The 27,528-nt window shown below is 38.7% G+C and overlaps 1 protein-coding gene across 1 annotated transcript in view; it reads right to left on the reverse strand.

Moving 5' to 3' along the window:
• Positions 1-6,739: 6,739 nt before the first annotated feature.
• The window catches only part of LOC123519891 (receptor-type tyrosine-protein phosphatase epsilon-like), a 443,234-nt gene continuing 422,445 nt past the window's right edge, over positions 6,740-27,528 (reverse strand). Inside the window, exons 24-26 of the mRNA XM_045281528.1 lie at positions 9,231-9,382; positions 7,982-8,117; positions 6,740-7,633 (exon numbers count right to left, since the gene is read on the reverse strand). Coding sequence (XP_045137463.1) covers positions 7,559-7,633; positions 7,982-8,117; positions 9,231-9,382 — 363 coding nt within the window. The 3' untranslated portion in view covers positions 6,740-7,558. The remainder of the gene's footprint in view (positions 7,634-7,981; positions 8,118-9,230; positions 9,383-27,528) is intronic.

The raw sequence follows: 27,528 nt of genomic DNA on the forward strand, positions 1-27,528 counted from the left end.
CATGCACGACAAACCTGATATGTTACTATTCGAGGGTGATAGATGTAATACAGGAAAGAGATGGTTGGGCTGATGGAATATATCTGGATTTAAAAAAGGCCTTTGATAAGGTACCACACCAGAGACTGATCTGGAAACTTGAAATGGTAGGAGGAGTGCATGGCAGTTTACTAAAATGGATGGAAGACTTTTGGTAGGAAGAGAAATGAGAACAATAATTAAGGACAGACCATCAGAATGGGGATTGGTGGAGAGTGGAGTTCCACAGGGATCAGTGTTGGCACCAGTAATGTTCGCAGTCTACATAAATGACATGGTGGATGGGGTGTCCAGTTATGTGAGCCTATTTGCAGACGATGCAAAATTGTTAAGAAAAGTGAGATGTGACAAAGATTGCGAACTACTCCAGGAAGACTTGGACAGAATATGGAAATGGAGCTGTACATGGCAAATGGAGTTCAACACGACAAAATGCAAGAAAATAGAGTTTGGCAAGAGTGAAAGAAGAATCAGGAGTATGTACAAGATAGGAAATGAAGACATAAAACCAGTCATGAAGAAAAGACCTTGGGGTGACAATTACCAATGACCTATCGCCAGAGAGACATATAAACAAAATAATTGGAGAAGTATTGAACTTATTGAGGAACATAAGAGTGGCGTTCGTATATCTAGATGAAGAAATGATGAAGAAAATAATTACTGCAATGATAAGACCGAGGCTTGAATATGCAACAATACAGTGGGCTCCGAACTTAAAGAAACACATAAGGAAACTAGAGAAAGTACAGAGGGCTGCAACGAAAATGGTGCCTGACTTAAGAGATTTGACTTATGAAGACAGACTGAAAAGAATGCAACTTCCAACCCTGGAAAACAGAAGAGAAAGGGGAGACCTGATAGCAATATACAGAGTGATGATTGGCATGGAAAAATGGATAGGGAAGATCTGTGTATGTGGAATGGAAGAATGTCGAGAGGGCATGGGAAAAACTAAAATGGCCACTTATAGGAGAGATGTGAAAAATATAGCTTCCTCATAGAAGGGTGGAAGCATGGAATAGTTTAGACGTGGAAGTGGTCAACGCAAGGAATATTCATGATTTTAAGAAAAGCTGGACATTAATAGATATGGAGACGGGACAACACGAGCATAGCTCTTTTCCCGTATGTTACAATTAGGTAAATACAATTAGGTAAATACACACACACACACACACACACACACACACAAAAAGACCTTGGGGTGACAATTACCAATGACCTATCGCCAGAGAGACATATAAACAAAATAATTGGAGAAGTATTGAACTTATTGAGGAACATAAGAGTGGCGTTCGTATATTTAGATGAAGAAATGATGAAGAAAATAATTACTGCAATGATAAGACCGAGGCTTGAATATGCAACAATACAGTGGGCTCCGAACTTAAAGAAACACATAAGGAAACTAGAGAAAGTACAGAGGGCTGCAACAAAATGGTGCCTGACTTAAGAGATTTGACTTATGAAGACAGACTGAAAAGAATGCAACTTCCGACCCTGGAAAACAGAAGAGAAAGGGGAGACCTGATAGCAATATACAGAGTGATGATTGGCATGGAAAAATGGATAGGGAAGATCTGTGTATGTGGAATGAAAGAGTGTCGAGAGGGCATGGGAAAAAATTAAAAATGGCCACTTATAGGAGAGATGTGAAAAATATAGCTTCCTCATAGAAGGGTGGAAGCATGGAATAGTTTAGACGTGGAAGTGGTCAACGAAGGAATATTCATGATTTTAAGAAAAGCTGGACATTAATAGATATGGAGACGGGACAACACGAGCATAGCTCTTTTCCGTATGTTACAATTAGGTAAATACAATTAGGTAAATACACACACACACACACACACAATACAAAACAACAAATTTTCTAATCTCTCTCTCTCTCTCTCTCTCTCTCTCTCTCTCTCTCCTTCCCTCCCTCCTCCCCTCTTCCTCTCAAAGATAAGCTACATGCGTCCGCTTGTGTCTAAAATATTAGCAAATGTCACTCTCTCTCTCTTTCTCTCTCTCTCTCTCCAAGAGAGAAGCGTCCACTTTCCTCTTCGAAGGCGATATAGTGACTAAAAAGTAGCAGCATAATACACAAAGATGACAAGTATGACAAGCTTGCACAAGTTTCCCGCACTCGGGGGCGCGGTACTACCACCCGTATATCATACAGGCGGGCTTTTTTAACATACAGCGTGAAGGGGTTAACACCTCCCTTTTCATCACCATTGCATTATTTGAATCTTGACTCTGCAATGATAACTGGTCTTGAGCAGTATCGTAGTAAATTTCTTCTGCCTTTATCCTCACTTGGTTCACTGCAGCTATACTCTTTGCTCTCAGTTAATTTTGTAGAGATTAACAGCTAGAAACCCACTCTCTTAGATATGGGTGAGCCTCAGAGAAGGTTTTAATAGCTAAATCACACTGTTCTTTTATTTCTTGTTCCTTGTCACTGGTCCCTTGCAAATTATCAATCTACAAAAGCCTTCAGCAATTTTCTATGCCTAGTTGTTGATCTTTAACATTCTCCTGATATCTCTTCTAGTAGAAATTGAGAACAGGCAAATATGGGTGTTGTATTTACCTAGTTGTAGTTTTACAGGGCCTGGGCTTTATGCTCATGTGGCCCCATCTCCATATCTACACTTATCCAATTTTTCTTTAAAAGTATGCACACTCGTTGCTGACACCACTTCTTCACTCAAACTGTTCCAAGTCTCAACACATCTTTGCGGGAAACTATATCTTTTAATAACTCTTAAACATCTTCCCTTCTTCAGCTTTTTACTATGTGATCTTGTGCTTCGAATGTCACATTCTTTTCTCAGAATCAGATTCTCATAATCCACTTAGTCGATTCTGTTGATCAATTTATAAACTAAACTTGTATCAGATCCCATCTCTCCTTTCTCTGTTCCAGGATTGGTAGATCCATAGTCTTTAGTCTCTCCTCATATGTCATCCCTTCAAGTTTCCCTTAAATTCTGGAACCATTCTTGTAGCAATTTTTTGTAGTCTCTCCAGCTTCCTTATGTGTTTCTTTTTATGGGCGGTCTACACTACTCCTGCATATTCCAATCTGGGTCTTATTATAGTACTTATCAGTTTCTTCATCATTTCTTTGTTCATGTAGTGAAATGCTATTCCAATATTCCTTAGCAAATTATATGTCTCTCTGAAAATTCTATCAATATGGCTTACCATTTGATTATTTTCTTCCATCATCACTCCCAAATCCTTTTCCTTTTTTACTTTCTCCAGTTCTACTCCATCTCCCAACTTATAGATTCCCACTGGTCGTCTTTCACTCTTTCCCATTTCCATGACATGGCTTTTGTACACATTTCTCACTTTTTACTCCATTCCCAGATCTTACTTAGGTCTTCCTGCAGTATTTCACAATCCTCTTTTTGCTTTATAACTCTGCACAGTTTCACATCATCTGCAAACAGATTTATGTAGCTGTTCACTCTCTCTGGCATGTCGTTTATATATATGAGAAAAAGTATTGGCGCCAATACTGACCCCTGTGGCACTCTGCTTTCTACTGCTCTCCATTTGGACTTCACAACTTTGACTACCGTCTTTATTTCTCTCCCCCTCAAATAATTTTCCATCCATCTCAATGTGCTTCCTTTTAAGCCACCTTTCTCCTCTAACTTCTACAGTAATCTTGTATGTGGCACTTTATCAAATGCCTTTTTCAAATCCAAATAAATACAATCAACCCATCCCTCTCTCTCTTGTACTCTGTCAACTATTCTAGAGTAGAAACTCAGTAAATTTGTTACACACAACCGCCCTTTTCTAAAACCAAATTGGCTATATGATAATAATTTGTTGTCTTCAAGGAACTCGATCCATTGTTTCTTTATTACTCTTTCACACATCCTGACTTCAGAAAGGCTAATTTCGATGGATTAAGGGAGTATTTACATATCGCTTGGCAGAAGCAAGGCAGATCTACACAGGTAGAACGAAGGGAGGACCAGAGCAGGGAGGGGGGGAGGTTTGAAGTCGGGGTGGGGCGGAGAGAAAGTGAGGCAGAGGGTGAAGCTGGATTAGAACATGGGAGGAATCCCGGTCAGCTGAGGATTAGTGAGAGCTATACCGAGTTTCTACATAAAATACGTGACGGACAGATAGCCAACATTCCATATAAAACAATAGAATCACAAAGCAACAATCCTAAGTGGATGACAGACAGATTAAAGCGATGCATAGGGCAAAAAATATATATAAAAGGCTAAAGGCAGGAGATGAAGCTTTAAGGCCAATATACTAAGATCAGTTAAGAGGTTAACGAGGAAAGCTAAAAGTGAATATGAGTTGGGGGTAGCCAGCCGAGCAAAGACGGACCCTAAGGGATTTTTTCAGTTATATAAGACGAAAAGCAGAGAAGAAATAGGTCCCATAAGGACAACAAATGGGGAAATGGCTAGTTCTGCGGTAGAGATTAGTAGAATTATGAACGAGTATTTTTTAACTCTCTTCACCCAAGAGAACATACAGGAAATCCCAGATAGCAAAGAGGTATTTAGGGCAGAGGATAGTGAAAAGTTGACAGATATCCTTATAACTAAGGTGATGGTAGAACAGGAGATAGATAAACTAAAGAAATTCAAGTCACTGGGACCTGATGAAGTATATCCAAGGGTTCTAAAGGAATGCAAGGACGTTGTAAGCGAGGCTTTAGCGGTACTTTTTAGGATGTTGCTGGAGTCAGGTGAGGTACTGATAATGTGGAGAGAAGCTAATGTGGTTTCCATATTTAAGAAGGGAGATAAAACCCTAATGTCTAATTACAGGCCTGTCAGCTTAACTTCAGTTGTGGGTAAACTAATGGAATCAATAATAGCGAAAAACATTAGGGAACACCTAGACAAACACGGCTTGATAAATCACACACAACATGGATTTATGAAGGGAAAGTCATGTCTTACCAACTTGTTGAGCTTTTACAGTAAGGTTTATGAGGCGGCAGATAAAGGTGATAGTTATGACATTCTATACTTAGATTTCAGTAAAGCCTTTGACAAAGTACCTCACCAGAGGCTCTTAAAGAAGGTTAAAGCACACGGTATAGAGGGTAGAATATTAGGCTGGATTAAAGCGTGGTTAGACGACAGGTGACAAAGGGTAGTAATTAATGGATTGAATTCTGAGTGGGGAAAAGTAGTTAGTGGGGTGCCAAAGGGCTCAGTTTTAGGGCCATTATTATTTATAATATATATTAATGACTTGGATAGTGGAATTAATAGTGATATCAGTAAATTTGGAGACGACACAAAGATAGGTAGATTAATTAGGTCTGATTCGGATGCCAAGGCTTTGCAGGCTGACTTGGAAAGGATGAAAGAATGGACAGATAGATGGCTAATGCAGTTCAATATTAACAAGTGCAGGGTGCTGATCATGGGTAGAGATAATCCAAGCAATAGGTACACAATAGATAACGTGTCACTAGGAAGTTCCAAGTATGAGAAAGATCTAGGAGTCATAGTTAGCTCTGATCTCGGTACAAGGAAGCAATGGATTGAGGCCAGAAATAAGGCGAATAGAGTATTAGGTTTCATTTTTAGAAGTGTTAAAAGCAGGAGTCCCGAAATAATACTAAAATCATACTTGGCGCTGGTCAGGCCACATCTTGACTATGCGGTACAATTCTGGTCCCCACATTACAGGAAGGACATAGCTCTGTTGGAGTCAGTGCAAAGGAGGATGACTAAAAAGATACAGGGAATGAGGGATATTCCCTATGAAGAGAGACTGAAAAAACTTAGTGTCCATTCCTTAGAGAGATGTAGGTTAAGAGACTTGATAGAAGTATTTAAGTGGTATAAGGGCTTTAACAGAGGGGACATGAATGTATTTCATAGGATCAGTAGTGGGGACAGAACCAGAAATAATGGGTTCAAACTTGAAAAATTCAGGTTTAGGAAAGAAATGGGAAGAAACTGGTTTTCAAACAGAGTGGTTGATAAGTGAAACGGTCTCAGTGGGCATGTAGTCGGAGCTGAGTCAATAGGGAGCTTTAAAAGAAGGTTAGATAAATTCATGGATGGGGAAGATAGATGGAATTAGGTAGATTAAGCACACTGGGACTGCCTTGTATAGGCCTGGCAGCCTCTTGCAGCTTCCTTCCTTTCTTATGTTCTTATATTATACTAATTAGTGATACCGATCTGTAATTTAAAGGTTTTTTCTTCCTTCCTTTCTTATATATGGGAACCACCTCAGCTCTTTTCCATTCTACTGGTACTGTTCCATTTTCTATTGAGCATTTTATGATGTATATAGGACTTGCTAGTTCTTCCCTACATTCTTTCAGTATTCTGCCTGAGACTTCATCTGGTCACATTGCCTTTTCTTCATGTGTATAACATGAATGTAGAAAACCTGCGTATTGTCACCTTAAAGTTCCCATAATCCTATACTGTTTATTACACCATTAGCTTTACCAAATATCTCTAACATGAAGATAGAATTTTAATGAATAATTGGAAAAATACATCCAGATCTTTGACAGAAAGCCTATTAGCAATAGTACTGTATCAATGACATACATCCTCATTGGTACTGAATAAGATCTGCAAGACTGAATGTGAGCACATATTTATGCACCAAAAGAAAGGCTCCAAGATCTGCTACTATGGAAAAGTAAAGAAACAACACCCTGCAGGACATAAATAGCACTGTAATTGTTAGACTTATTTATGGCAACAGTAGGAAGAGCTAAAAATATTTCAAGATCATCAGCAAATATGGCATATTACAAGTAAGACCAGCAGTCAGGGAGTGCCACATATAGGATTTTTGAAGTTCCCTTTCTTTTCTTAAGATCTTATGTTAATGTGTTTCATAGTGGTTAGGTGAATTCAATGAAACAAGCTGGTAGTGGCCAATAAAAGCTTTTGAAATGAGGTATTAAAAAGACAATTGTATGACTTATACGTTTTGGATTTTTCATTGAAAATAAAGAAAATGCTATTTGTGTATACCAAAATCATGTATACATACATCTCAAGAAAGGTCAGATATTTTTAATAAAAAAATTTGTAATTCGTGCATTTGTCAAATCATGGTTTGAGTGTAGCCTCAATTTTCATCTACATCTCAAATAATATGTGTTGGCAAAGTCAAGTTCAATCAGACTAATAAAACTACTACAAACAACATTTAGTAAAACAATAAAATACAAAGGAAATAGTATGTTAAAAATAAATGGCAATAATTAAACTCTGCTTTACCAACTACATCAAAGTAATGTTCTACCCAATCTTTTGGTGTGTGAGCTAGTACTACAATTCCTCTACTTAATTATAAGGACTAAATAATGCAGAACAAAAACCTTGTATCTTACATTAGGTAATTTATACTTCAACTTGTTATAAAGAAAATTTGTTGTTCATTTTAAAACCATACTGGAATATGAAGATTAATTACTGAGTGAGGATATCAGTCAGTGTCACTGTTAACGTGTATGTGGCTGGGTGAGGTGAAAGACAATGAATAATGCTCACTGAAAATTTCCATAACTGGCATATTCTTGCAGATAGATGGCAGAGCTGGTGTACAGCATATGGAATTGCTCCTGTAAAGCAAAAGTGGGTTTCTTGACAAAAATCATTTCTAAACTTTCACTAAATGAAAGAACACATAATTCCAAATGCATTACAAAAATTTACTTCTTCAGTGAACTGTAAAAGATGAATTCTTGAATAAAAGTTATACTTTTATAGAAAAGTTGACATGTTCATTTCATCAATTCAGTACATGTATCTATGTTTTTAACAAAAATTAACATTATATCAAGAGGTGATACACTTGAGAAAAGCAGCAATCAAATTTAAAAACATGCATATATATATATTAAGCATTTTGTATTGAATATATGAGCAAAACACATGCCATGACCAGCAGATACAATAATTTGCCTCACCTCACTGGTGATAAACTGTTGTCTTGCCCGCAAAAGCTTCACCACTGTTCTATACACGTCTACCACCTGCTCACTCCGGAGATGCTCCACAATGAGAGTCATGGCAGCCACTATTCCGCAACCTGTCACGCCATCACTGGCAGGGAAAATGTTACATAACATAAAATAAAAACATCTCTCAGTCTGTCCTTTCATTGATTTTATAGGAGTGTTTACTGAAAGTGTCATTGCTGTTATCTCATTACTCAAATAACTCTTTGGAAAAACATTATACAGATGCAGGTCCTCATAACTAAAACTCTTAATCACCATTTTCTTTAAAGTTATTGTCCCTTACATGATTGGACAGGATATGACTCATAAAATGTTTCCCAATTCAGATGCCCTTCTCTGATGGGTTAATTTTGGGGTGACCTGCTAGTAGGGGGCTGCCAACAAAAGGTATAGATTATAGAAGGTTGCTTGCACCATGTGATACAGTTCCATTTCATGGGTGCATATCCTGATTTAAGTGAAATCAGTACACTACTCATGCCATAATAACCAAAACTAACTCTAAAAAAAAGAAAGAAAAAGAAACAAATTCAGTTCCAAATTAACATGATTACTGATCATACTGATGCTTTCAACCTGTGTCACTTCCAAAATTTTGAACATTACACTAAAGGTTTTAGTGGCTTTGTTGACTTCTTTTCTTAAATTATGAAACCTTTTCAGGTAATTTTGCTTACCTTTTGAATTCTTACAGTATTAGTCCTTAGCATATTGCTTCAGTACCCAAAAAAGATATCCAATTTAGTCCACTTGTTACCTTTGATATATACATATCAACCAATGGCATAGATTAATTACATCTGTGATAGGAGAATAATATTCCACCAACTAATGAAACCCAATTATATAAAAAATGTATTGTATACACGAGAGACATAATATTTCTGAGAAAATGAGGACTAGTTGAATGGGTGGCCTACAACTGCTTATATATAATATAAAAAGAGAAAGCAGTAATAAATAAAAAACATGACACTTATATACAGGAGATATCAGATCATTTCTTGACCCATGGATAATGCATATGGAAAGGTAGATGGAATGTTTTTGGTTCTAACTTGAGGAAATATCAGAGTAAAAGATGATCAGAGATAATTTCTATATTAAAAATTTGTATGTACTATATAACATGCATAAGTACTAATAATGTGATGAGGTTATCATAAATCATTCAGTAGGTGGTTCAAATGCTAACCTGCAACACATGAGGGGAGGTCCAGAAGTGTGAGTACGAGGGATCTGCAGAAGTTCAGCGAGAGTCAGCAAGAGATAAGGAGATGGAGGCAATGGAGAGGAGACTGGCCACTCCACACTCTGGTACACATCAACACAGTGGATCCAGTCTTCCTACAAGAGAGAAAATTGTTTTTTAGAAGTGAAGAAGAGATGTTATCTAGACCCATCTATCATTTCATTCTAGGTGACCAAACCATTTCATGGTGCATACTATTAGACCATCTCTCTTATATCATTCCACAATTTTTCCCTCATTCTCACTACAAAGGAAATGGAGCCAAAAGTGGAAATTAGAATTTAATGCCAAGAAATGCCATGTGATGGATATGGATAAAAGTAATAGAAGACTTACATGGGATTATAAAATGGGAGAAGAGATTATAATAAAGAAGAAGGAAGAGAAAGACATGGGTGTGGTTATACTAGACTCCCTGATCCCAGAAATACCTATAAATAGGTTCTTTGCCTCAGCATACAAAGACATTAACAAATATCTGGGTGACATTTAATTAAATGGATAAGAGTATGATGGAAAAAAAATCATAACCATTATGATAAAACACAAACTTGAATCTGCAGCAGTGGTGTGGTCTCCACACATGTAAAAGGATATCAGGAAACTAGATAGAATCCAAAGGACTGCTACAAAGATGGTGCAAGAAATAAAGGATCTTCCCTATGAAGAAAGACTAAAGGAAATGGGGCTACCAACTTTGAAGGATAGATGGGAGAGAGGAGATCTAATAAAGATGTATAAGATAGTGAACTGTATGAAAAAGATAGACAGACAAGCCTTAGTATAACTGACTGAAGATGGAGATAAAAAAAAACAAGACAACATTCTATGAAGATCATGAAAAGTTAGTGTTTGAAGAACATTAAAAAGTTTAGTTTTCTACATAGGATGGTGGACATCTGAAATGGATTGAGTGAACAGTTTGTAATAGCAAAGAGTGTGCATAAATCTAAGGAAAAGTTGGATAAAAGTAGATGGTTATGGAGACAGGTCACTACAAGCACCACTCAAACCATGTAATATACAACTAGGTAAACACACACACACACACACACACACACACACACGGAATGTAATGTATTCCAACATAAATGGAGTGATATCGGGGATTTTAGAACTCAACGATTACTTGAGGGACAAGAACCCAGATATTGTGGGTCTTACTGAAACAAAACTGAGAGAGGGAGAAGACCTGATGATGGTTGGAGAAGGGAAATATAATGTTTGGAAAAGAAATAGAGTAGGTAAGATGGGAGGAGGAGTGATGTTGCTGGTTAAAAAGATATAAAGGTGGATCAAGTGAAAGAAGGTATGGGAAAGGCAGAAGTGCTAAAGATCAGAGCAGAAACTAATGAAGGAAAAAGAGGCACTACATAGTGGTGTACGTACCACCTAAGACAAATGCATGGTCAGTACAGGAATATGAAGAAATGATAAGTGATACAGGAACATGTCTGGAAGAAATGTTGGGTGGCTGTGAACGAACTATAATGATGGGAGATTTTAATTGTAAAGAGGTGTGTTGGGAGGACTGGTCAATGGAAGGATCAGAGACAACATGGGAAATACACTATTGACACTGGCAATGGAAAATGTGTTAACTCAGTGACACACACACACACACACACACACACACACACACGGGACATCGTCGATGGCGGAGGTGGTCGCTGAGCTCAGAGCAATCATCTATAATTCTACAGTTACCTAAGAGTAACCAAGGTGGGAAAGGAGCTGGTAATGTTTGTCCCGTCTCCATATAGTCATGTTAACTGTTGATTAGCAAAATAATGTCCAGTGAAGGTAAATATAAACTGTAGCCTGCGTTTGAGCCATCAGCTGGTTTGTTTACGTCTGCGCAACATGGCGGCCGTGAACTCGAAAGAGGAATCAGACTTCACAGGGTTTCAAGGAATAATGGAGAAGAGCGCTTATGTGAAGAAAATTCTGGAGTTAGAAGGTAAAATTGAAAAACTGTTTGAAAAGTATGAGGGCCTGGAAACGAGTTATGACAATGTAAAGAGAGACTGTGCCGATATGAAGAAGGAAAATGCAGCACTGAAAGAGGAAGTTAAGCTAATTAAAGTGAATTGCGAAAAATGTGGAGAATCTCTAGGAAAAGTGATGGAGAAGCAGGCTGAATGGAAAAAAAGTCAGGAAGTGGAAAGAAAGGAGGTAAATTACAAAGTTGCAAGTCTGGAAAAGGAAATCAAAGAGTCAGGGAGAAAACTTTGGGCCTTGCTGAAATTATAGATCAACAGATCATAGAAGAGAAGATAGCTGAGAAAGTGGTGAAGGTTATTAAGTCAAATGAGACATTGGTGAGGAAACTGTAGACAAAAGAGATGTGTGGTGATATTTGGTGTGGAGGAGGATAAGACACCGAGTAAAATGGAGAGAGAAAAACATAAAAAGGTGATAAATAATATCATTAATGTGGTGCAAGAGGAGGAAAAGACCTAGTACAAGAAATAGAGGACTTCCATAGAATTGGAAAGTTCACAAGAGAAGGTATGAGGCCAATAAGAATCAAACTTAAGTCACAAAAGGATGTAGATGAATTGGTGGAGAAGTCATGGAGGCTAGCCCAGCAGGAAACAACAAGGAAGATTTGGTTGAGAAGAGATCTCGGTGAAAAGGAAGAGAAATGTTAAATGAGTTGAGAAAGGAGGCTTTGAAAAAAATGAAGAGAGGACAGAAGAGAGAAGAAAGAGTTTTCTGGAGAATCTTGGATATGAGACTGAGGAAGTGGTTCATAACCCAGAAAAGTACAGCAAGAAAGGACTAAAGAAACTTACATATGAGCGAAATGTAATGTATTCCAACATAAATGGAGTGATATCGGGATTTTAGAACTCAACGATTACTTGAGGACAAGAACCCAGATATTGTGGGTCTTACTGAAACAAAACTGAGAGAGGAGAAGACCTGATGAAGGTTGGAGAAGGAAATATAACGTTTGGAAAAGAAATAGAGTAGGTAAGATGGGAGGAGGAGTGATGTTGCTGGTTAAAAAGATATAAAGGTGGATCAAGTGAAAAAGGTATGGGAAAGGCAGAAGTGCTAAAGATCAGAGCAGAAACTAATGAAGGAAAAAGAGGCACTACATAGTGGTGTACGTACCACCTAAGACAAATGCATGGTCAGTACAGGAATATGAAGAAATGATAAGTGATACAGGAACATGTCTGGAAGAAATGTTGGGTGGCTGTGAACGAACTATAATGATGGGAGATTTTAATTGTAAAGAGGTGTGTTGGGAGGACTGGTCAATGGAAGGATCAGAGACAACATGGGAAATACACTATTGACACTGGCAATGGAAAATGTGTTAACTCAGTGGGTCAAAGAAGATACTAGGTTTGGAGGAGAGGAGCATCGTCAAGACTGGACTTGGTCTTTAGTACAGAGCCAATGGTCATTGAGGAGATGAGGGTGGAGTGCCCTTTAGCAAAGAGTGATCATGCAGTTTTGGAGTTCAAGGTGATAGACGAAGAGAAATCTAGAAGAAATGAAGAATATAAAGTGGGAAGATGGAATTATGCCAAGACAGATTTTGGAAACCTAAAGAAATTCTTTCAAGAGACAAATTGGATGAAATTCAAGAGTGCTAAGGAGCAAATGAAAAGTGGAAGGAATTTATAAAAATATACAAAGAAGGTGAGAAAAATTTGTACCAATAAGACAACATAGAGAAGTTGGAAAGCAGGACTGGTTTAACGATAGATGTGAAAAGGCTAGAACAAGAAAAGAGGATGCATGGAAGAGGTGGAGAAGGAAAAGACGGATTAAGCAGTGGGAAAGTTACAAAAGAGCAAGAAATGAATATGTGTTGATTAGAAGAGAAGAAAGAAAGAAACAAGAAAAGGATATAATTGATAAATGTAAAGACCAACCAAGGCTTTTTACAGACATGTGAACAACAACATCAAAAATAGAGAAAGTATTGAAAGTTTAGAAGTAAATGGAGTATACAGTGAAGATCCCAGGAAATGGCAGAGGCTATGAATGGATGCTTTCGGAAGGTATTCACAAAGGAGACTGCTTTTGACAAACCACTGGTAATGGAACAGAAAGGGATTATGAAGGAGTTTCAAGTAACTGTGGAGGAGATCAAGAACATGATGGGGAGTTTAGAAGTGAGAAAAGCTGTGGGACCTGATGGGGTATCAGGATGGATTTTAAGAGAATGCAGGAGCAATTGGCAGAAAAAGTTTGTGAAGTAATTGATGCCTCATTAAGGGAAGGTGTAGTGCCCCAAGACTGGAAAAGAGCTAACATTGTCCCAATCTATAAATCAGGTAACAAGAGAGACCCATTGAACTATAGACCAGTGTCACTTACAAGTGTGGTAGCTAAGATGTGTGAGAGGGTGGTGAAGACTAGATGGACAGACTTCTTGGAGAAAAATGACATACTTTGTGAGTGTCAATTTGGTTTTAGGAAAGGGCGTTCATGCACGACAAACCTGATATGTTACTATTCGAGGGTGATAGATGTAATACAGGAAAGAGATGGTTGGGCTGATGGAATATATCTGGATTTAAAAAAGGCCTTTGATAAGGTACCACACCAGAGACTGATCTGGAAACTTGAAATGGTAGGAGGAGTGCATGGCAGTTTACTAAAATGGATGGAAGACTTTTGGTAGGAAGAGAAATGAGAACAATAATTAAGGACAGACCATCAGAATGGGGATTGGTGGAGAGTGGAGTTCCACAGGGATCAGTGTTGGCACCAGTAATGTTCGCAGTCTACATAAATGACATGGTGGATGGGGTGTCCAGTTATGTGAGCCTATTTGCAGACGATGCAAAATTGTTACGAAAAGTGAGATGTGACAAAGATTGCGAACTACTCCAGGAAGACTTGGACAGAATATGGAAATGGAGCTGTACATGGCAAATGGAGTTCAACACGACAAAATGCAAGAAAATAGAGTTTGGCAAGAGTGAAAGAAGAATCAGGAGTATGTACAAGATAGGAAATGAAGACATAAAACCAGTCATGAAGAAAAAGACCTTGGGGTGACAATTACCAATGACCTATCGCCAGAGAGACATATAAACAAAATAATTGGAGAAGTATTGAACTTATTGAGGAACATAAGAGTGGCGTTCGTATATCTAGATGAAGAAATGATGAAGAAAATAATTACTGCAATGATAAGACCGAGGCTTGAATATGCAACAATACAGTGGGCTCGAACTTAAAGAAACACATAAGGAAACTAGAGAAAGTACAGAGGGCTGCAACGAAAATGGTGCCTGACTTAAGAGATTTGACTTATGAAGACAGACTGAAAAGAATGCAACTTCCAACCCTGGAAAACAGAAGAAAGGGAGACCTGATAGCAATATACAGAGTGATGATTGGCATGGAAAAATGGATAGGGAAGATCTGTGTATGTGGAATGGAAGAATGTCGAGAGGGCATGGGAAAAAACTAAAATGGCCACTTATAGGAGAGATGTGAAAAATATAGCTTCCCTCATAGAAGGGTGGAAGCATGGAATAGTTTAGACGTGGAAGTGGTCAACGCAAGGAATATTCATGATTTTAAGAAAAAGCTGGACATTAATAGATATGGAGACGGGACAACACGAGCATAGCTCTTTTCCGTATGTTACAATTAGGTAAATACAATTAGGTAAATACACACACACACACACACACACACACACACACACACACACACACACACACACACACACACACACACACACACACACACACACACACACACACATCGTCGATGGCGGAGGTGGTCGCTGAGCTCAGAGCAATCATCTATAATTCTACAGTTACCTAAGAGTAACCAAGGTGGGAAAGGAGCTGGTAATGTTTGTCCCGTCTCCATATAGTCATGTTAACTGTTGATTAGCAAAATAATGTCCAGTGAAGGTAAATATAAACTGTAGCCTGCGTTTGAGCCATCAGCTGGTTTGTTTACGTCTGCGCAACATGGCGGCCGTGAACTCGAAAGAGAATCAGACTTCACAGGGTTTCAAGGAATAATGGAGAAGAGCACTTATGTGAAGAAAATTCTGGAGTTAGAAGGTAAAATTGAAAAACTGTTTGAAAAGTATGAGGGCCTGGAAACGAGTTATGACAATGTAAAGAGAGACTGTGCCGATATGAAGAAGGAAAATGCAGCACTGAAAGAGGAAGTTAAGCTAATTAAAGTGAATTGCGAAAATGTGGAGAATCTCTAGGAAAAGTGATGGAGAAGCAGGCTGAATGGAAAAAAAGTCAGGAAGTGGAAAGAAAGGAGGTAAATTACAAAGTTGCAAGTCTGGAAAAGGAAATCAAAGAGTCAGGGAGAAAACTTTGGGCCTTGCTGAAATTATAGATCAACAGATCATAGAAGAGAAGATAGCTGAGAAAGTGGTGAAGGTTATTAAGTCAAATGAGACATTGGTGAGGAAACTGTAGACAAAAAGAGATGTGTGGTGATATTTGGTGTGGAGGAGGATAAGACACCGAGTAAAATGGAGAGAGAAAAACATAAAAAGGTGATAAATAATATCATTAATGTGGTGCAAGAGGAGGAAAAGACCTAGTACAAGAAATAGAGGACTTCCATAGAATTGGAAAGTTCACAAGAGAAGGTATGAGGCCAATAAGAATCAAACTTAAGTCACAAAAGGATGTAGATGAATTGGTGGAGAAGTCATGGAGGCTAGCCCAGCAGGAAACAACAAGGAAGATTTGGTTGAGAAGAGATCTCGGTGAAAAGGAAAGAGAAATGTTAAATGAGTTGAGAAAGGAGGCTTTGAAAAAAAATGAAGAGAGGACAGAAGAGGAGAAGAAAGAGTTTTCTGGAGAATCTTGGATATGAGACTGAGGAAGTGGTTCATAACCCAGAAAAGTACAGCAAGAAAGGACTAAAGAAACTTACATATGAGCGAAATGTAATGTATTCCAACATAAATGGAGTGATATCGGGGATTTTAGAACTCAACGATTACTTGAGGGACAAGAACCCAGATATTGTGGGTCTTACTGAAACAAAACTGAGAGAGGAGAAGACCTGATGAAGGTTGGAGAAGGAAATATAACGTTTGGAAAAGAAATAGAGTAGGTAAGATGGGAGGAGGAGTGATGTTGCTGGTTAAAAAAGATATAAAGGTGGATCAAGTGAAAAAAGGTATGGGAAAGGCAGAAGTGCTAAAGATCAGAGCAGAAACTAATGAAGGAAAAAGAGGCACTACATAGTGGTGTACGTACCACCTAAGACAAATGCATGGTCAGTACAGGAATATGAAGAAATGATAAGTGATACAGGAACATGTCTGGAAGAAATGTTGGGTGGCTGTGAACGAACTATAATGATGGGAGATTTTAATTGTAAAGAGGTGTGTTGGGAGGACTGGTCAATGGAAGGATCAGAGACAACATGGGAAATACACTATTGACACTGGCAATGGAAAATGTGTTAACTCAGTGGGTCAAAGAAGATACTAGGTTTGGAGGAGAGGAGCATCGTCAAGACTGGACTTGGTCTTTAGTACAGAGCCAATGGTCATTGAGGAGATGAGGGTGGAGTGCCCTTTAGCAAAGAGTGATCATGCAGTTTTGGAGTTCAAGGTGATAGACGAAGAGAAATCTAGAAGAAATGAAGAATATAAAGTGGGAAGATGGAATTATGCCAAGACAGATTTTGGAAACCTAAAGAAATTCTTTCAAGAGACAAATTGGATGAAATTCAAGAGTGCTAAGGAGCAAATGAAAAGTGGAAGGAATTTATAAAAATATACAAAGAAGGTGAGAAAAATTTGTACCAATAAGACAACATAGAGAAGTTGGAAAGCAGGACTGGTTTAACGATAGATGTGAAAAGGCTAGAACAAGAAAAGAGGATGCATGGAAGAGGTGGAGAAGGAAAAGACGGATTAAGCAGTGGGAAAGTTACAAAAGAGCAAGAAATGAATATGTGTTGATTAGAAGAGAAGAAAGAAAGAAACAAGAAAAGGATATAATTGATAAATGTAAAGACCAACCAAGGCTTTTTACAGACATGTGAACAACAACATCAAAAATAGAGAAAGTATTGAAAGTTTAGAAGTAAATGGAGTATACAGTGAAGATCCCAGGAAATGGCAGAGGCTATGAATGGATGCTTTCGGAAGGTATTCACAAAGGAGACTGCTTTTGACAAACCACTGGTAATGGAACAGAAAGGGATTATGAAGGAGTTTCAAGTAACTGTGGAGGAGATCAAGAACATGATGGGGAGTTTAGAAGTGAGAAAAGCTGTGGGACCTGATGGGGTATCAGGATGGATTTTAAGAGAATGCAGGAGCAATTGGCAGAAAAAGTTTGTGAAGTAATTGATGCCTCATTAAGGGAAGGTGTAGTGCCCCAAGACTGGAAAAGAGCTAACATTGTCCCAATCTATAAATCAGGTAACAAGAGAGACCCATTGAACTATAGACCAGTGTCACTTACAAGTGTGGTAGCTAAGATGTGTGAGAGGGTGGTGAAGACTAGATGGACAGACTTCTTGGAGAAAATGACATACTTTGTGAGTGTCAATTTGGTTTTAGGAAAGGGCGTTCATGCACGACAAACCTGATATGTTACTATTCGAGGGTGATAGATGTAATACAGGAAAGAGATGGTTGGGCTGATGGAATATATCTGGATTTAAAAAAGGCCTTTGATAAGGTACCACACCAGAGACTGATCTGGAAACTTGAAATGGTAGGAGGAGTGCATGGCAGTTTACTAAAATGGATGGAAGACTTTTGGTAGGAAGAGAAATGAGAACAATAATTAAGGACAGACCATCAGAATGGGGATTGGTGGAGAGTGGAGTTCCACAGGGATCAGTGTTGGCACCAGTAATGTTCGCAGTCTACATAAATGACATGGTGGATGGGGTGTCCAGTTATGTGAGCCTATTTGCAGACGATGCAAAATTGTTAAGAAAAGTGAGATGTGACAAAGATTGCGAACTACTCCAGGAAGACTTGGACAGAATATGGAAATGGAGCTGTACATGGCAAATGGAGTTCAACACGACAAAATGCAAGAAAATAGAGTTTGGCAAGAGTGAAAGAAGAATCAGGAGTATGTACAAGATAGGAAATGAAGACATAAAACCAGTCATGAAGAAAAAGACCTTGGGGTGACAATTACCAATGACCTATCGCCAGAGAGACATATAAACAAAATAATTGGAGAAGTATTGAACTTATTGAGGAACATAAGAGTGGCGTTCGTATATCTAGATGAAGAAATGATGAAGAAAATAATTACTGCAATGATAAGACCGAGGCTTGAATATGCAACAATACAGTGGGCTCGAACTTAAAGAAACACATAAGGAAACTAGAGAAAGTACAGAGGGCTGCAACAAAATGGTGCCTGACTTAAGAGATTTGACTTATGAAGACAGACTGAAAAGAATGCAACTTCCAACCCTGGAAAACAGAAGAGAAAGGGAGACCTGATAGCAATATACAGAGTGATGATTGGCATGGAAAAATGGATAGGGAAGATCTGTGTATGTGGAATGGAAGAATGTCGAGAGGGCATGGGAAAAACTAAAATGGCCACTTATAGGAGAGATGTGAAAAATATAGCTTCCCTCATAGAAGGGTGGAAGCATGGAATAGTTTAGACGTGGAAGTGGTCAACGCAAGGAATATTCATGATTTTAAGAAAAGCTGGACATTAATAGATATGGAGACGGGACAACACGAGCATAGCTCTTTTCCGTATGTTACAATTAGGTAAATACAATTAGGTAAATACACACACACACACACACACACACGTGCTTGGTCCCATTATGTTTTTTATTTAAGTTAATGATATGCCATTAGGAATTGACAGTTAAATGAACATGTTTGCGGACGATACTAAAATTATGAGGAGAGTAAAGAATGTGGAAGATTGTAACAAGTTACAGGAAGATCTTGATAAAATATATGAGTGGAGTAAGGAGTGGCAGATGGAATTTAATATAGACAAGACGTACCCATGTTATGGAAATGGGAAGAAGTAGATACAGACCAAACTGGGATTACAGGCTGGGTGATGAGAAAATTAAAGAGACCAATGAGGAGAAAGACTTAGGAGTAACCGTGCAAAACACTGTCACCGGAGAAACACATTAACAAGATTTTTGGGAAAACATATAACATGCTTCAAAATATTGGCCTTGCGTTCCACTACTTAGATGAAGGAATGATGAAGATATTATGTACCTTAATAAGATCCCAGTTAGAATATGCAGTTTGTGTCTGGTCACCGCATATGAAGAAAAATGTGAAGAAGGTAAAAAGGGTACAGAGGCTGGCAACAAGGATGGTACCAGGACTCAGGGAGTTAGACTATGAGGAAAGACTGAAGAAGCTGGGGCTGACCACATTAGAAGAGAGAAGAACAAGAGGAGACATGATAACTATGTATAAATTGGTGAACAAGATTGACATACTGGACAGAGAGTTGATAAAGGTGACCACAAGTATTCATCTCCGAGGACATGGAAAAAAGCTAATAAAAGACATCTGTCTAAATGATGTGAGAAAATACAGTTTCTCGCATCGTAGCATTAATAAGTGGAATAAACTGAGCAGTGATGTCGTTGACGCGGTGTGTGTCAATCAGATGAAAGAGAGATATGACAGGAATGGAGAAGGAGACAGGACACAGAGAGCTTAGCTTGGGCCCTGTAATACACAAATAGGTAAATAAATACACACACACATACACACACAAGTGTCTCAAGTGGCTGTAAAGGAAATTATGGCTAGATGTGATGTCAATCACAAGAAAATATGGATAAATAGAGATATGAACTTAAAGGAACGAGAAAAGGAGAAAGTGCTAAAAAGTGAAGCTAAGGAAAAAAACGAGAAAAGGACAGAGCTAGAGAAGAATTTTTACTGGAGTGTTCTGGATATGAGACTAAAGAAGTGGTACCTAAGGAAAAAAGAAAGGGTCGTGGAGGAGGCAATAAATCAAAAGTGACTTATACTAACATAGATGGGTTGTTATCAAGTATATTGGAAGTTCAGGATTGTTTGAAAGAGAAAAAGCCGGATGTAATGTGCATCGTTGAAACAAAACTGAAAAAAGAGATCCATGTCAACTTTATAGAGGATGGATATAATACCTGGAGGAGGGACAGAAAGGATAAAGGGGGAGGAGGAGTGCTAATAATGGTTCATGATAATATATGTGTGGAGGATGTGCAATATGGTGAGGACAAGGTGGAAGTAATGGGAGTAACAATCACAACAGAAGATTTGAAGAAAAGAAAAATTATAGTTATATATGTTCCACCAAAGACTAATAATACATGGGGATCAGAAGAGCATAAAGATATGCAGAGAGGTGTTAAAGTGCCTAGATAACATGATAAGAAGAGATAGAAGAATACTCTTAGTTGGAGACTTCAACTGTAAAAAAAATAAACTGGAGAGAGATGGAAGTAATGGATAATGCTGGGCAATGGAGTGAGAAAGTGTTACAGCTGACTATGGTTAATACAATGGACCAGTGGGTGGAGGAGTCAACAAGGTACAGGAGGGAAGAAGAACCATCGTTGCTTGACATAGTTTTCACAAAGAAACCAGAGCCCCCTCCAATCATACAATACCTTAGTGCAATGGGGAAAAGTGATCATGTGACATTAGAGGTGCAAATGCAGGAGGAAGATGAGATAAGTTATAGAGAGGACTATAGAGGAGAGAGATTAAATTATGCAAGAGCAGATTTTGAAAAAATTAAGGAGTTATTTTGCTGATATTGAGTGGAGTAATATTATGAGCAGGAAGACTGTACAAGAGAAATATGACATATTCTTACAGAAATACAATGAAGGCGTAAAAAAGTTTGTTCCTGTTTATAGAGTTCAGAAAAAAAATACATGCTTGGTACAATGCTAGATGTATACAAGCAAAAATGGCAAAGGATAAAGCATAGAAGAAACTCTTAAAGCAGGGAAATGACTATAATAGTCGGCAGTGCAAAGATACTAGAAATAAATATATTAGAGTAAGGAGAGAGGAAGAAAGTTTGAGAAGGATGTAGTGGATAAAAGCAAGGATGAACCCAAACTTTTCTACAAGTTTATAAATGACAAAACAAAGGATAAGGAAACAATTGAAAAAATAATTAAAGAAGGGAAGACATACCAAACAGAGAAGGAAATGTGTGAAATAATGAATGAGAGCTTCAAAACGGTATTCACTGCAGATGATGATTTCACAGAACCTAATAGGACATTGGATTGCCAAGGATTACAGGAGATTGCAGTGCACAAAGAGGATATTGGAAGATTACTGGATAAGTTGGAAGTCAGAAAAGCAATGGGGCCAGATGGTGTATCAGGCTGAGTGTTAAAAGAATGTAAAAGGCAATTACTGGATCCAATTTGGGAAAAAATTAAAAGTTCAATAAATGAAGGGAAAGTTCCACTAGAGTGGAAGAGAGCCAACTTAATACCAATATTTAAAGGAAGAAAGGCAACTGAACCACTAAACTACAGACCAGTGTCACTTTCAAGTGTCATAGGGAAGTTATGTGAAATAATTATCAAAGATAAATGGGTTAAATTTCTAGAAGAGGAGCAAGTCATATCAAACAGAAAATTTGGGTTCAAGACAGGGTGATCATGTATATCAAACTTGTTAACCTTCTACTCGAGTTATTGCAGGACTTCAAAATAGAGATGGATGGGTCGACACAGTATACCTGGACATTAAAAAGGCTTTTGATAAAGTCTCATGGAAACTAGAGAACATAGGAGGAATGCAAGGAACTTTGCTTGAATGGACAAGAGATTATTTGAAGAATAGGGAAATGAAAACTGTGATCAGAGATACATACTCGTCCTGTGTTAAAGTAACTAGCGTAGTGCCACAAGGGTCAATGTTAGCCCCCATTACGTTTCAAGTTTATGTAATCGACATTCACATTGGAATAAACAGTTATATAAATTTAATTGCTGATGATGCAAAGCTGCTAAGAGTTATCAAAGCCAGAGAGGACTGTCTGCTGTTGCAGGAAGATATAAACAAGATCTATAAATGGAGCAAGAAGTGGAAATTGGAGTTTAATGCCAAGAAATGCCACATAATGAAACTAGGAAAGAATAAGAGAAGACCAGTATGGAATTATTTGATGGGAGAGGAGCAAATAATGAAGACTAAAGAGGAAAAAGATCTTGTGATCATACAAGCAAATCTGAGCCCTGATAAAAACATAAGCAAGATATTTAGACTATCATATAAGATGTTGACTAATATAAGAGTGGCATTTCATTACATGGATAAAGATATGATGAAAAAAATCATCACAAGTATGATATGCCCAAGACATGAAGAACGACTGAAGGAAATGGGACTGTCAAACTTACAAGATAGAAGAAAACGTGCGACCTAATAAAAATGTATAAGATAGTAAATGATATTGAAAAGATTGACAAAGAAGACCTGGCAGTGTTGACAGAAGATGAAAGGACAAGAGGACATGAAAAGAAGATAGGGATGAGGCAGTGTGTAAACGATATTGGAAAATACAGTTTACCACACATAATAATGGAAAAATGGAATGCATTGAATAATGAAGTTGTTACAGCACATAATGTGCATAACTTTAGGGAAGAATTAGATAAATGGAGATATGAAGACAGGACACTACGAGCCTCACTCGAACCCTGTACAATACAACTAGGTAAATACTCCCAGATCTTTTTCCTCTTTAGTCTTCATTATTTGTTTCTTTCCCATCAGATAGTTCCATACCAGTCTTCTCTTACTCTTTCCTAATTTAATTATGCTACATTTCCTGGCATTGAATTCTAACTTAGTTTACTTCAGCAACCCATCGCCATTGCTGGAGAGGCTACACATGAGATACGCAAAGATCAAGGTACCGGCAGTGACGCTTTGTTCTTGGTACAGGCAAGACGTGTTTGTCTTGCAGCTGCAGTTTGCCATTTTGGGATTGGTTATCCGTTATCTGTTTTTCAGAGCGGGTTGGCACTTATTTAATACCTTACTTTATTACCCCGTGATCCCGTTGGAGCGGGAAGAGTGCCTGGTGTTCCTTTCCTGTTATCCATTTGGAGCGGGAGGACACGGTGTGGACCAAGGTGAGGTTATGCACCCTTGTTACCTGTTATCCAAACTTGGAGCAGGTTGTCATTTATTCATTGACTATTGTTATTTACTTGTGGTCTTGTGGGTGTTGTATTGTGCCTGTGTTTTTTCCCGTTATCTCTCAGGAGCGGGACATGTGACAGAAGTGTGCCGTTGTGAAGGTGTTTGGTACATCAGTATGTCTTCCTCGGGTGGTTCTACACCTCCAAGAAGCGGTTCCTCACATTCTCGTGGAAGCCGACTCTATTCGTCCACTAGGCATAAGACGAGGAAGAATATTCAACGGTCTGGGGCCTCTGCTGGTGAGGATGCCGTTGCAAGTGATCGTGTGTCTAAGATGGACGCCCGACCACCAGTTAGCCAGTCTGGAGAAGTTAGCAATACTTCTTTATCCAAGATTTTGGAGGCTTTGGCTGTACTTCAAGAGGATGTGAATAAACTTAAGAGTGACAGAGGTGACAGTGCAAGTGTTGGTAAGGGCCAGCACAGGACTTAGGTGGTACTCATGAATTTTCTGCCTCCCATCCCCCTTCTACCTCTGGTGAATTTTCTGGGTTTAGGTCAAAAGAAGTGAGTGCTGAAGAAGGTGAGATTGAAGATGAGGTTCCTTCTGGCAGTATTCTGTTACAAGCAGCTAAGGCCTATGTGCCCGTGGATGACTGTTCTGAAGCTATTGAAGAACCGATTGCTGCAATGGTGAATCACTGGTTTTCTCATGGTTTGAAAGATGAAGACCATAAGGAGATTTTGGCAGATGAGGTTTCTAAACGTCCTAGAAACTGTAAGGCACTTATTCCAGTCGAGTGCAACTCACAAGTGCTGGATGCCCTACCCACTGAGGCAAAGAAAGCTGATTTCAGACTAAAGGAAGTCGGCAAGGATATAACTAAGGCTGCCACTATCATTGTTAAATCACTTACTGTTCTGGACAAGTTTACTAATGAGGAGCACAATCAGGTTATTGGTCATGAGGTGGCTATGCTTAATGGGGCCTTGGGGTTGTTAGGGCATGCTAACTTTAAACTGAATATGAATAGACGGTATTTCCTCAAACGTGAGATAAACCAAAAGTATGCCCACTTATGCACTGATAAGACTCCTGTGACTGGCTTACTGTTTGGGGATGATCTTACTCAAGCTACCAAACAGATTGAGGAGGCTGAGAGGCTGAAAACAAGTTTACCAACAAGAAGACTTCCCATTTTGGAGCTCCAGGTCTTGGGAAGATTAGTGGTGGCAAGCAACGTGGTTTCTTTGGGAAGCCAGCTTTCCGGGGTATGTTAACCCAGTTTAAACCGTACGGTTTACACAAACCTGCCACCAGAGGGGACAGCCGCCCTTCTTATCTCAGAGGAACTCCTCTTCAAAAACTCAAGGGGCCGGGGACACTACAATCCCGGCAGTAATTCAGGTAAGGCATGAATTTGAAGCGGGTCAGCTTCACAAGTTTATTGATGAGTGGTGCAAACTTACTAATGATCCTTTCATTTTGGACATTGTTAAACATTGCCATCTTGAGATCGATGAACAGAACATTACTCATTTATTTTCTGAGGAAGTGGAATACAGATTTAGTGATGAGGAGAAAGTTATTATGACTAATGAAATAAATAAATTGTTGAGCTTGAAGGTTATCAAGGAGACTCACAGACAGGTGTGCCAGATTATTTTGCCAGTTTTCTTGAGAGAGAAAAAAGAGGGTGGCTATAGGATGGTGCTTAATTTGAAGAAACTCAACAAATTCATGAATTACAACCATTTCAAAATGGAAAATTTTGAGCAGGCAATTAGGCTAATCAGTTCAGGTGCTTTCATGGCTTCTGTTGATCTGAAGCATGCTTATTATTCAGTCAAAATTGCAGAAGAGCAGCAAAATATCTTTGTTTTAAATGGGCAGGGAAGATATACCAATTCACTTGCCTTCCTAATGGTGTTTCTGCAGGCCCTCGTCTTTTCACTAAACTTTTGAAGCCAGTTTTTTTCTTTTGAGATTAAAAGGCTACACCATTACTTCCTTTATAGATGATACTCTTATGTGTAGCAACTCAGTTGAGGATTGTGTTGCTTGTTTGAAGGATACTGTGGAGATTTTGCAAAATGTTGGGTTTTGTATTAATGTGGAAAAATCAGTTTTGGTGCCTACGAAACGCATAGAATATCTTGGTAACATCATCGATTCTGATGCCATGACTGTCACACTCCCTGCTCGTAGAGTGGAGAAGATTGTGGAAAGTTGTTCATCCTTGGCCAGTAGAAATAAGGCAAAGATCAGAGAAGTAGCTCAGGTAGTTGGCATGTTGGTGGCTGCCATTCCGGCCGTTGAATTAGGTAAGCTTCATTACAGAATTTTAGAAAGGGCCAAAATTGTTGCATTAAAGGTGGAAAAGAGTAACTTTGACAAAGTTATGACTATCTCAAAGGAAATGAAAATGGAGCTGAGTTGGTGGATCTCTGAAGTAGGGACACAAGTTAGGAAAATTATTCGACCTGCTCCTTCTGTTGAAGTTTTTACTGATGCCTCAGACTTAGGTTGGGATGGTTGTGTATTAAAGCATTCCACCAATGGTAAATGGACATCAGAAGAAAGCTGCCTACACATTAATGCAAGGGAACTCAAGGCCATCTTGTTTACCCTTCAATCTTTTGCTTACTTGCTTAAAGGCTGCCATGTTAAAGTTATGTGTGATAATACCACAGCCATTGCTTATGTTAATGAGATGGGTGGAACTAAATCACTAGTGTGTAACTCTATCTGCATTGATATCTGGAATTGGTGTATTTCCAATGACATCTGGATTACTTGTGCACACATACCAGGAAAGAAGAATGTGTTGGCGGATACAGCCTCTCGTAATTTTAATGACAGACATGAATGGAAACTTAATCCAAAGATTTTTAAGGAGTTGTGTGTAGTTTTTTGGAACTCCCTCCATTGACTTATTTGCTTCTCGCTTAAACAAGCAAATAGATTGTTTTTGCTCGTGGACACCTGATCCAGAAGCAGAGCATGTGGATGCGTTCACATTAAATTGGGCCAGTTTCGATCTGATTTACCTTTTCCCACCATTTTCTCTTATTACTAGGTGTCTACAGAAAATGAGGGAGGAGAGAGCAAAGGGGTGGATTGTTGTTCCAATGTGGACTTCCCAACCTTGGATGGGCCCTCTTCTGCAAATGTTGGTCAAGGCCCCCCAGGCTCATCACTCAGAAAACGAATGTACTACGACATCCCTCATCAGCGGAAGAACATCCGATTATGACCCACACCCAATTGATGGCATGTCTTTTGTCAGGCAACAACTTAGAGGAGAGGTGTATCGTCAGAAGGTACAGAGATTATCATGGCATCGTGGAGACCAGGTACGATGCGACAATATAGACCACACATTAACAGATGGTCATCATTTTGTGATAGATGGAATATCAATCCTCTACTCCCTCTGTAACTAATGTTTTGAATTTTCTTTCGGAGACATTTCATAGAGGGGTGGGGTATGAGTCTGTTAACACGGCAAGAGGTGCTCTCTCTGCTTTAGGAATTATGTTGGAAGGATGTAGAGCTGGGAATCATCCACTTATCAATAGGTTTATGCGTGGTGTGTTTAACTTGAGACCCTCTTGCCCTAGGTATGCTGAAACTTGGGATGTGCAGCCAGTATTGCAGAAGCTGAGGTCCATGGGCCCATTACCAGACCTGTCCTTGAAGTCTTTAACTTTGAAATTGGTGATGCTTATGGCATTGACTCAGGCTGCGAGTACAGACCTTACATTTATTATTGTATTCCAATGCTATTGTTGACAACAATTCTGTATCTCTTTTGTTAGGGGCAACATTAAGCAGTGCCGTCCTAAGTTTAATGTTAGAATGCTTAAGTTTCATGCTTATTTACCTGATTCTAGAATTTGTGTTGTGAATACCTTGAAGGAATATCTTAACAGAACGGAGAATCTGAGAAAGGAATTTGGGAAGGATAATGGAAACTCCTCATCAGTTTGGTGAAGCCACATAAAAGTGTTTCCAAAGATACAGTGTCAAGGTGGATTAAGACTGTCCTTGCCGACTGTGGTATCAATACTAAGAAATTCACGGCTGGAAGTGTTCGACCAGCCTCTGCTTCCAAG

The sequence above is a fragment of the Portunus trituberculatus genome, chromosome 46, assembly GCF_017591435.1.
Source record: "Portunus trituberculatus isolate SZX2019 chromosome 46, ASM1759143v1, whole genome shotgun sequence".
In the NCBI taxonomy this organism is placed as follows: Eukaryota; Metazoa; Arthropoda; class Malacostraca; order Decapoda; family Portunidae; genus Portunus; species Portunus trituberculatus.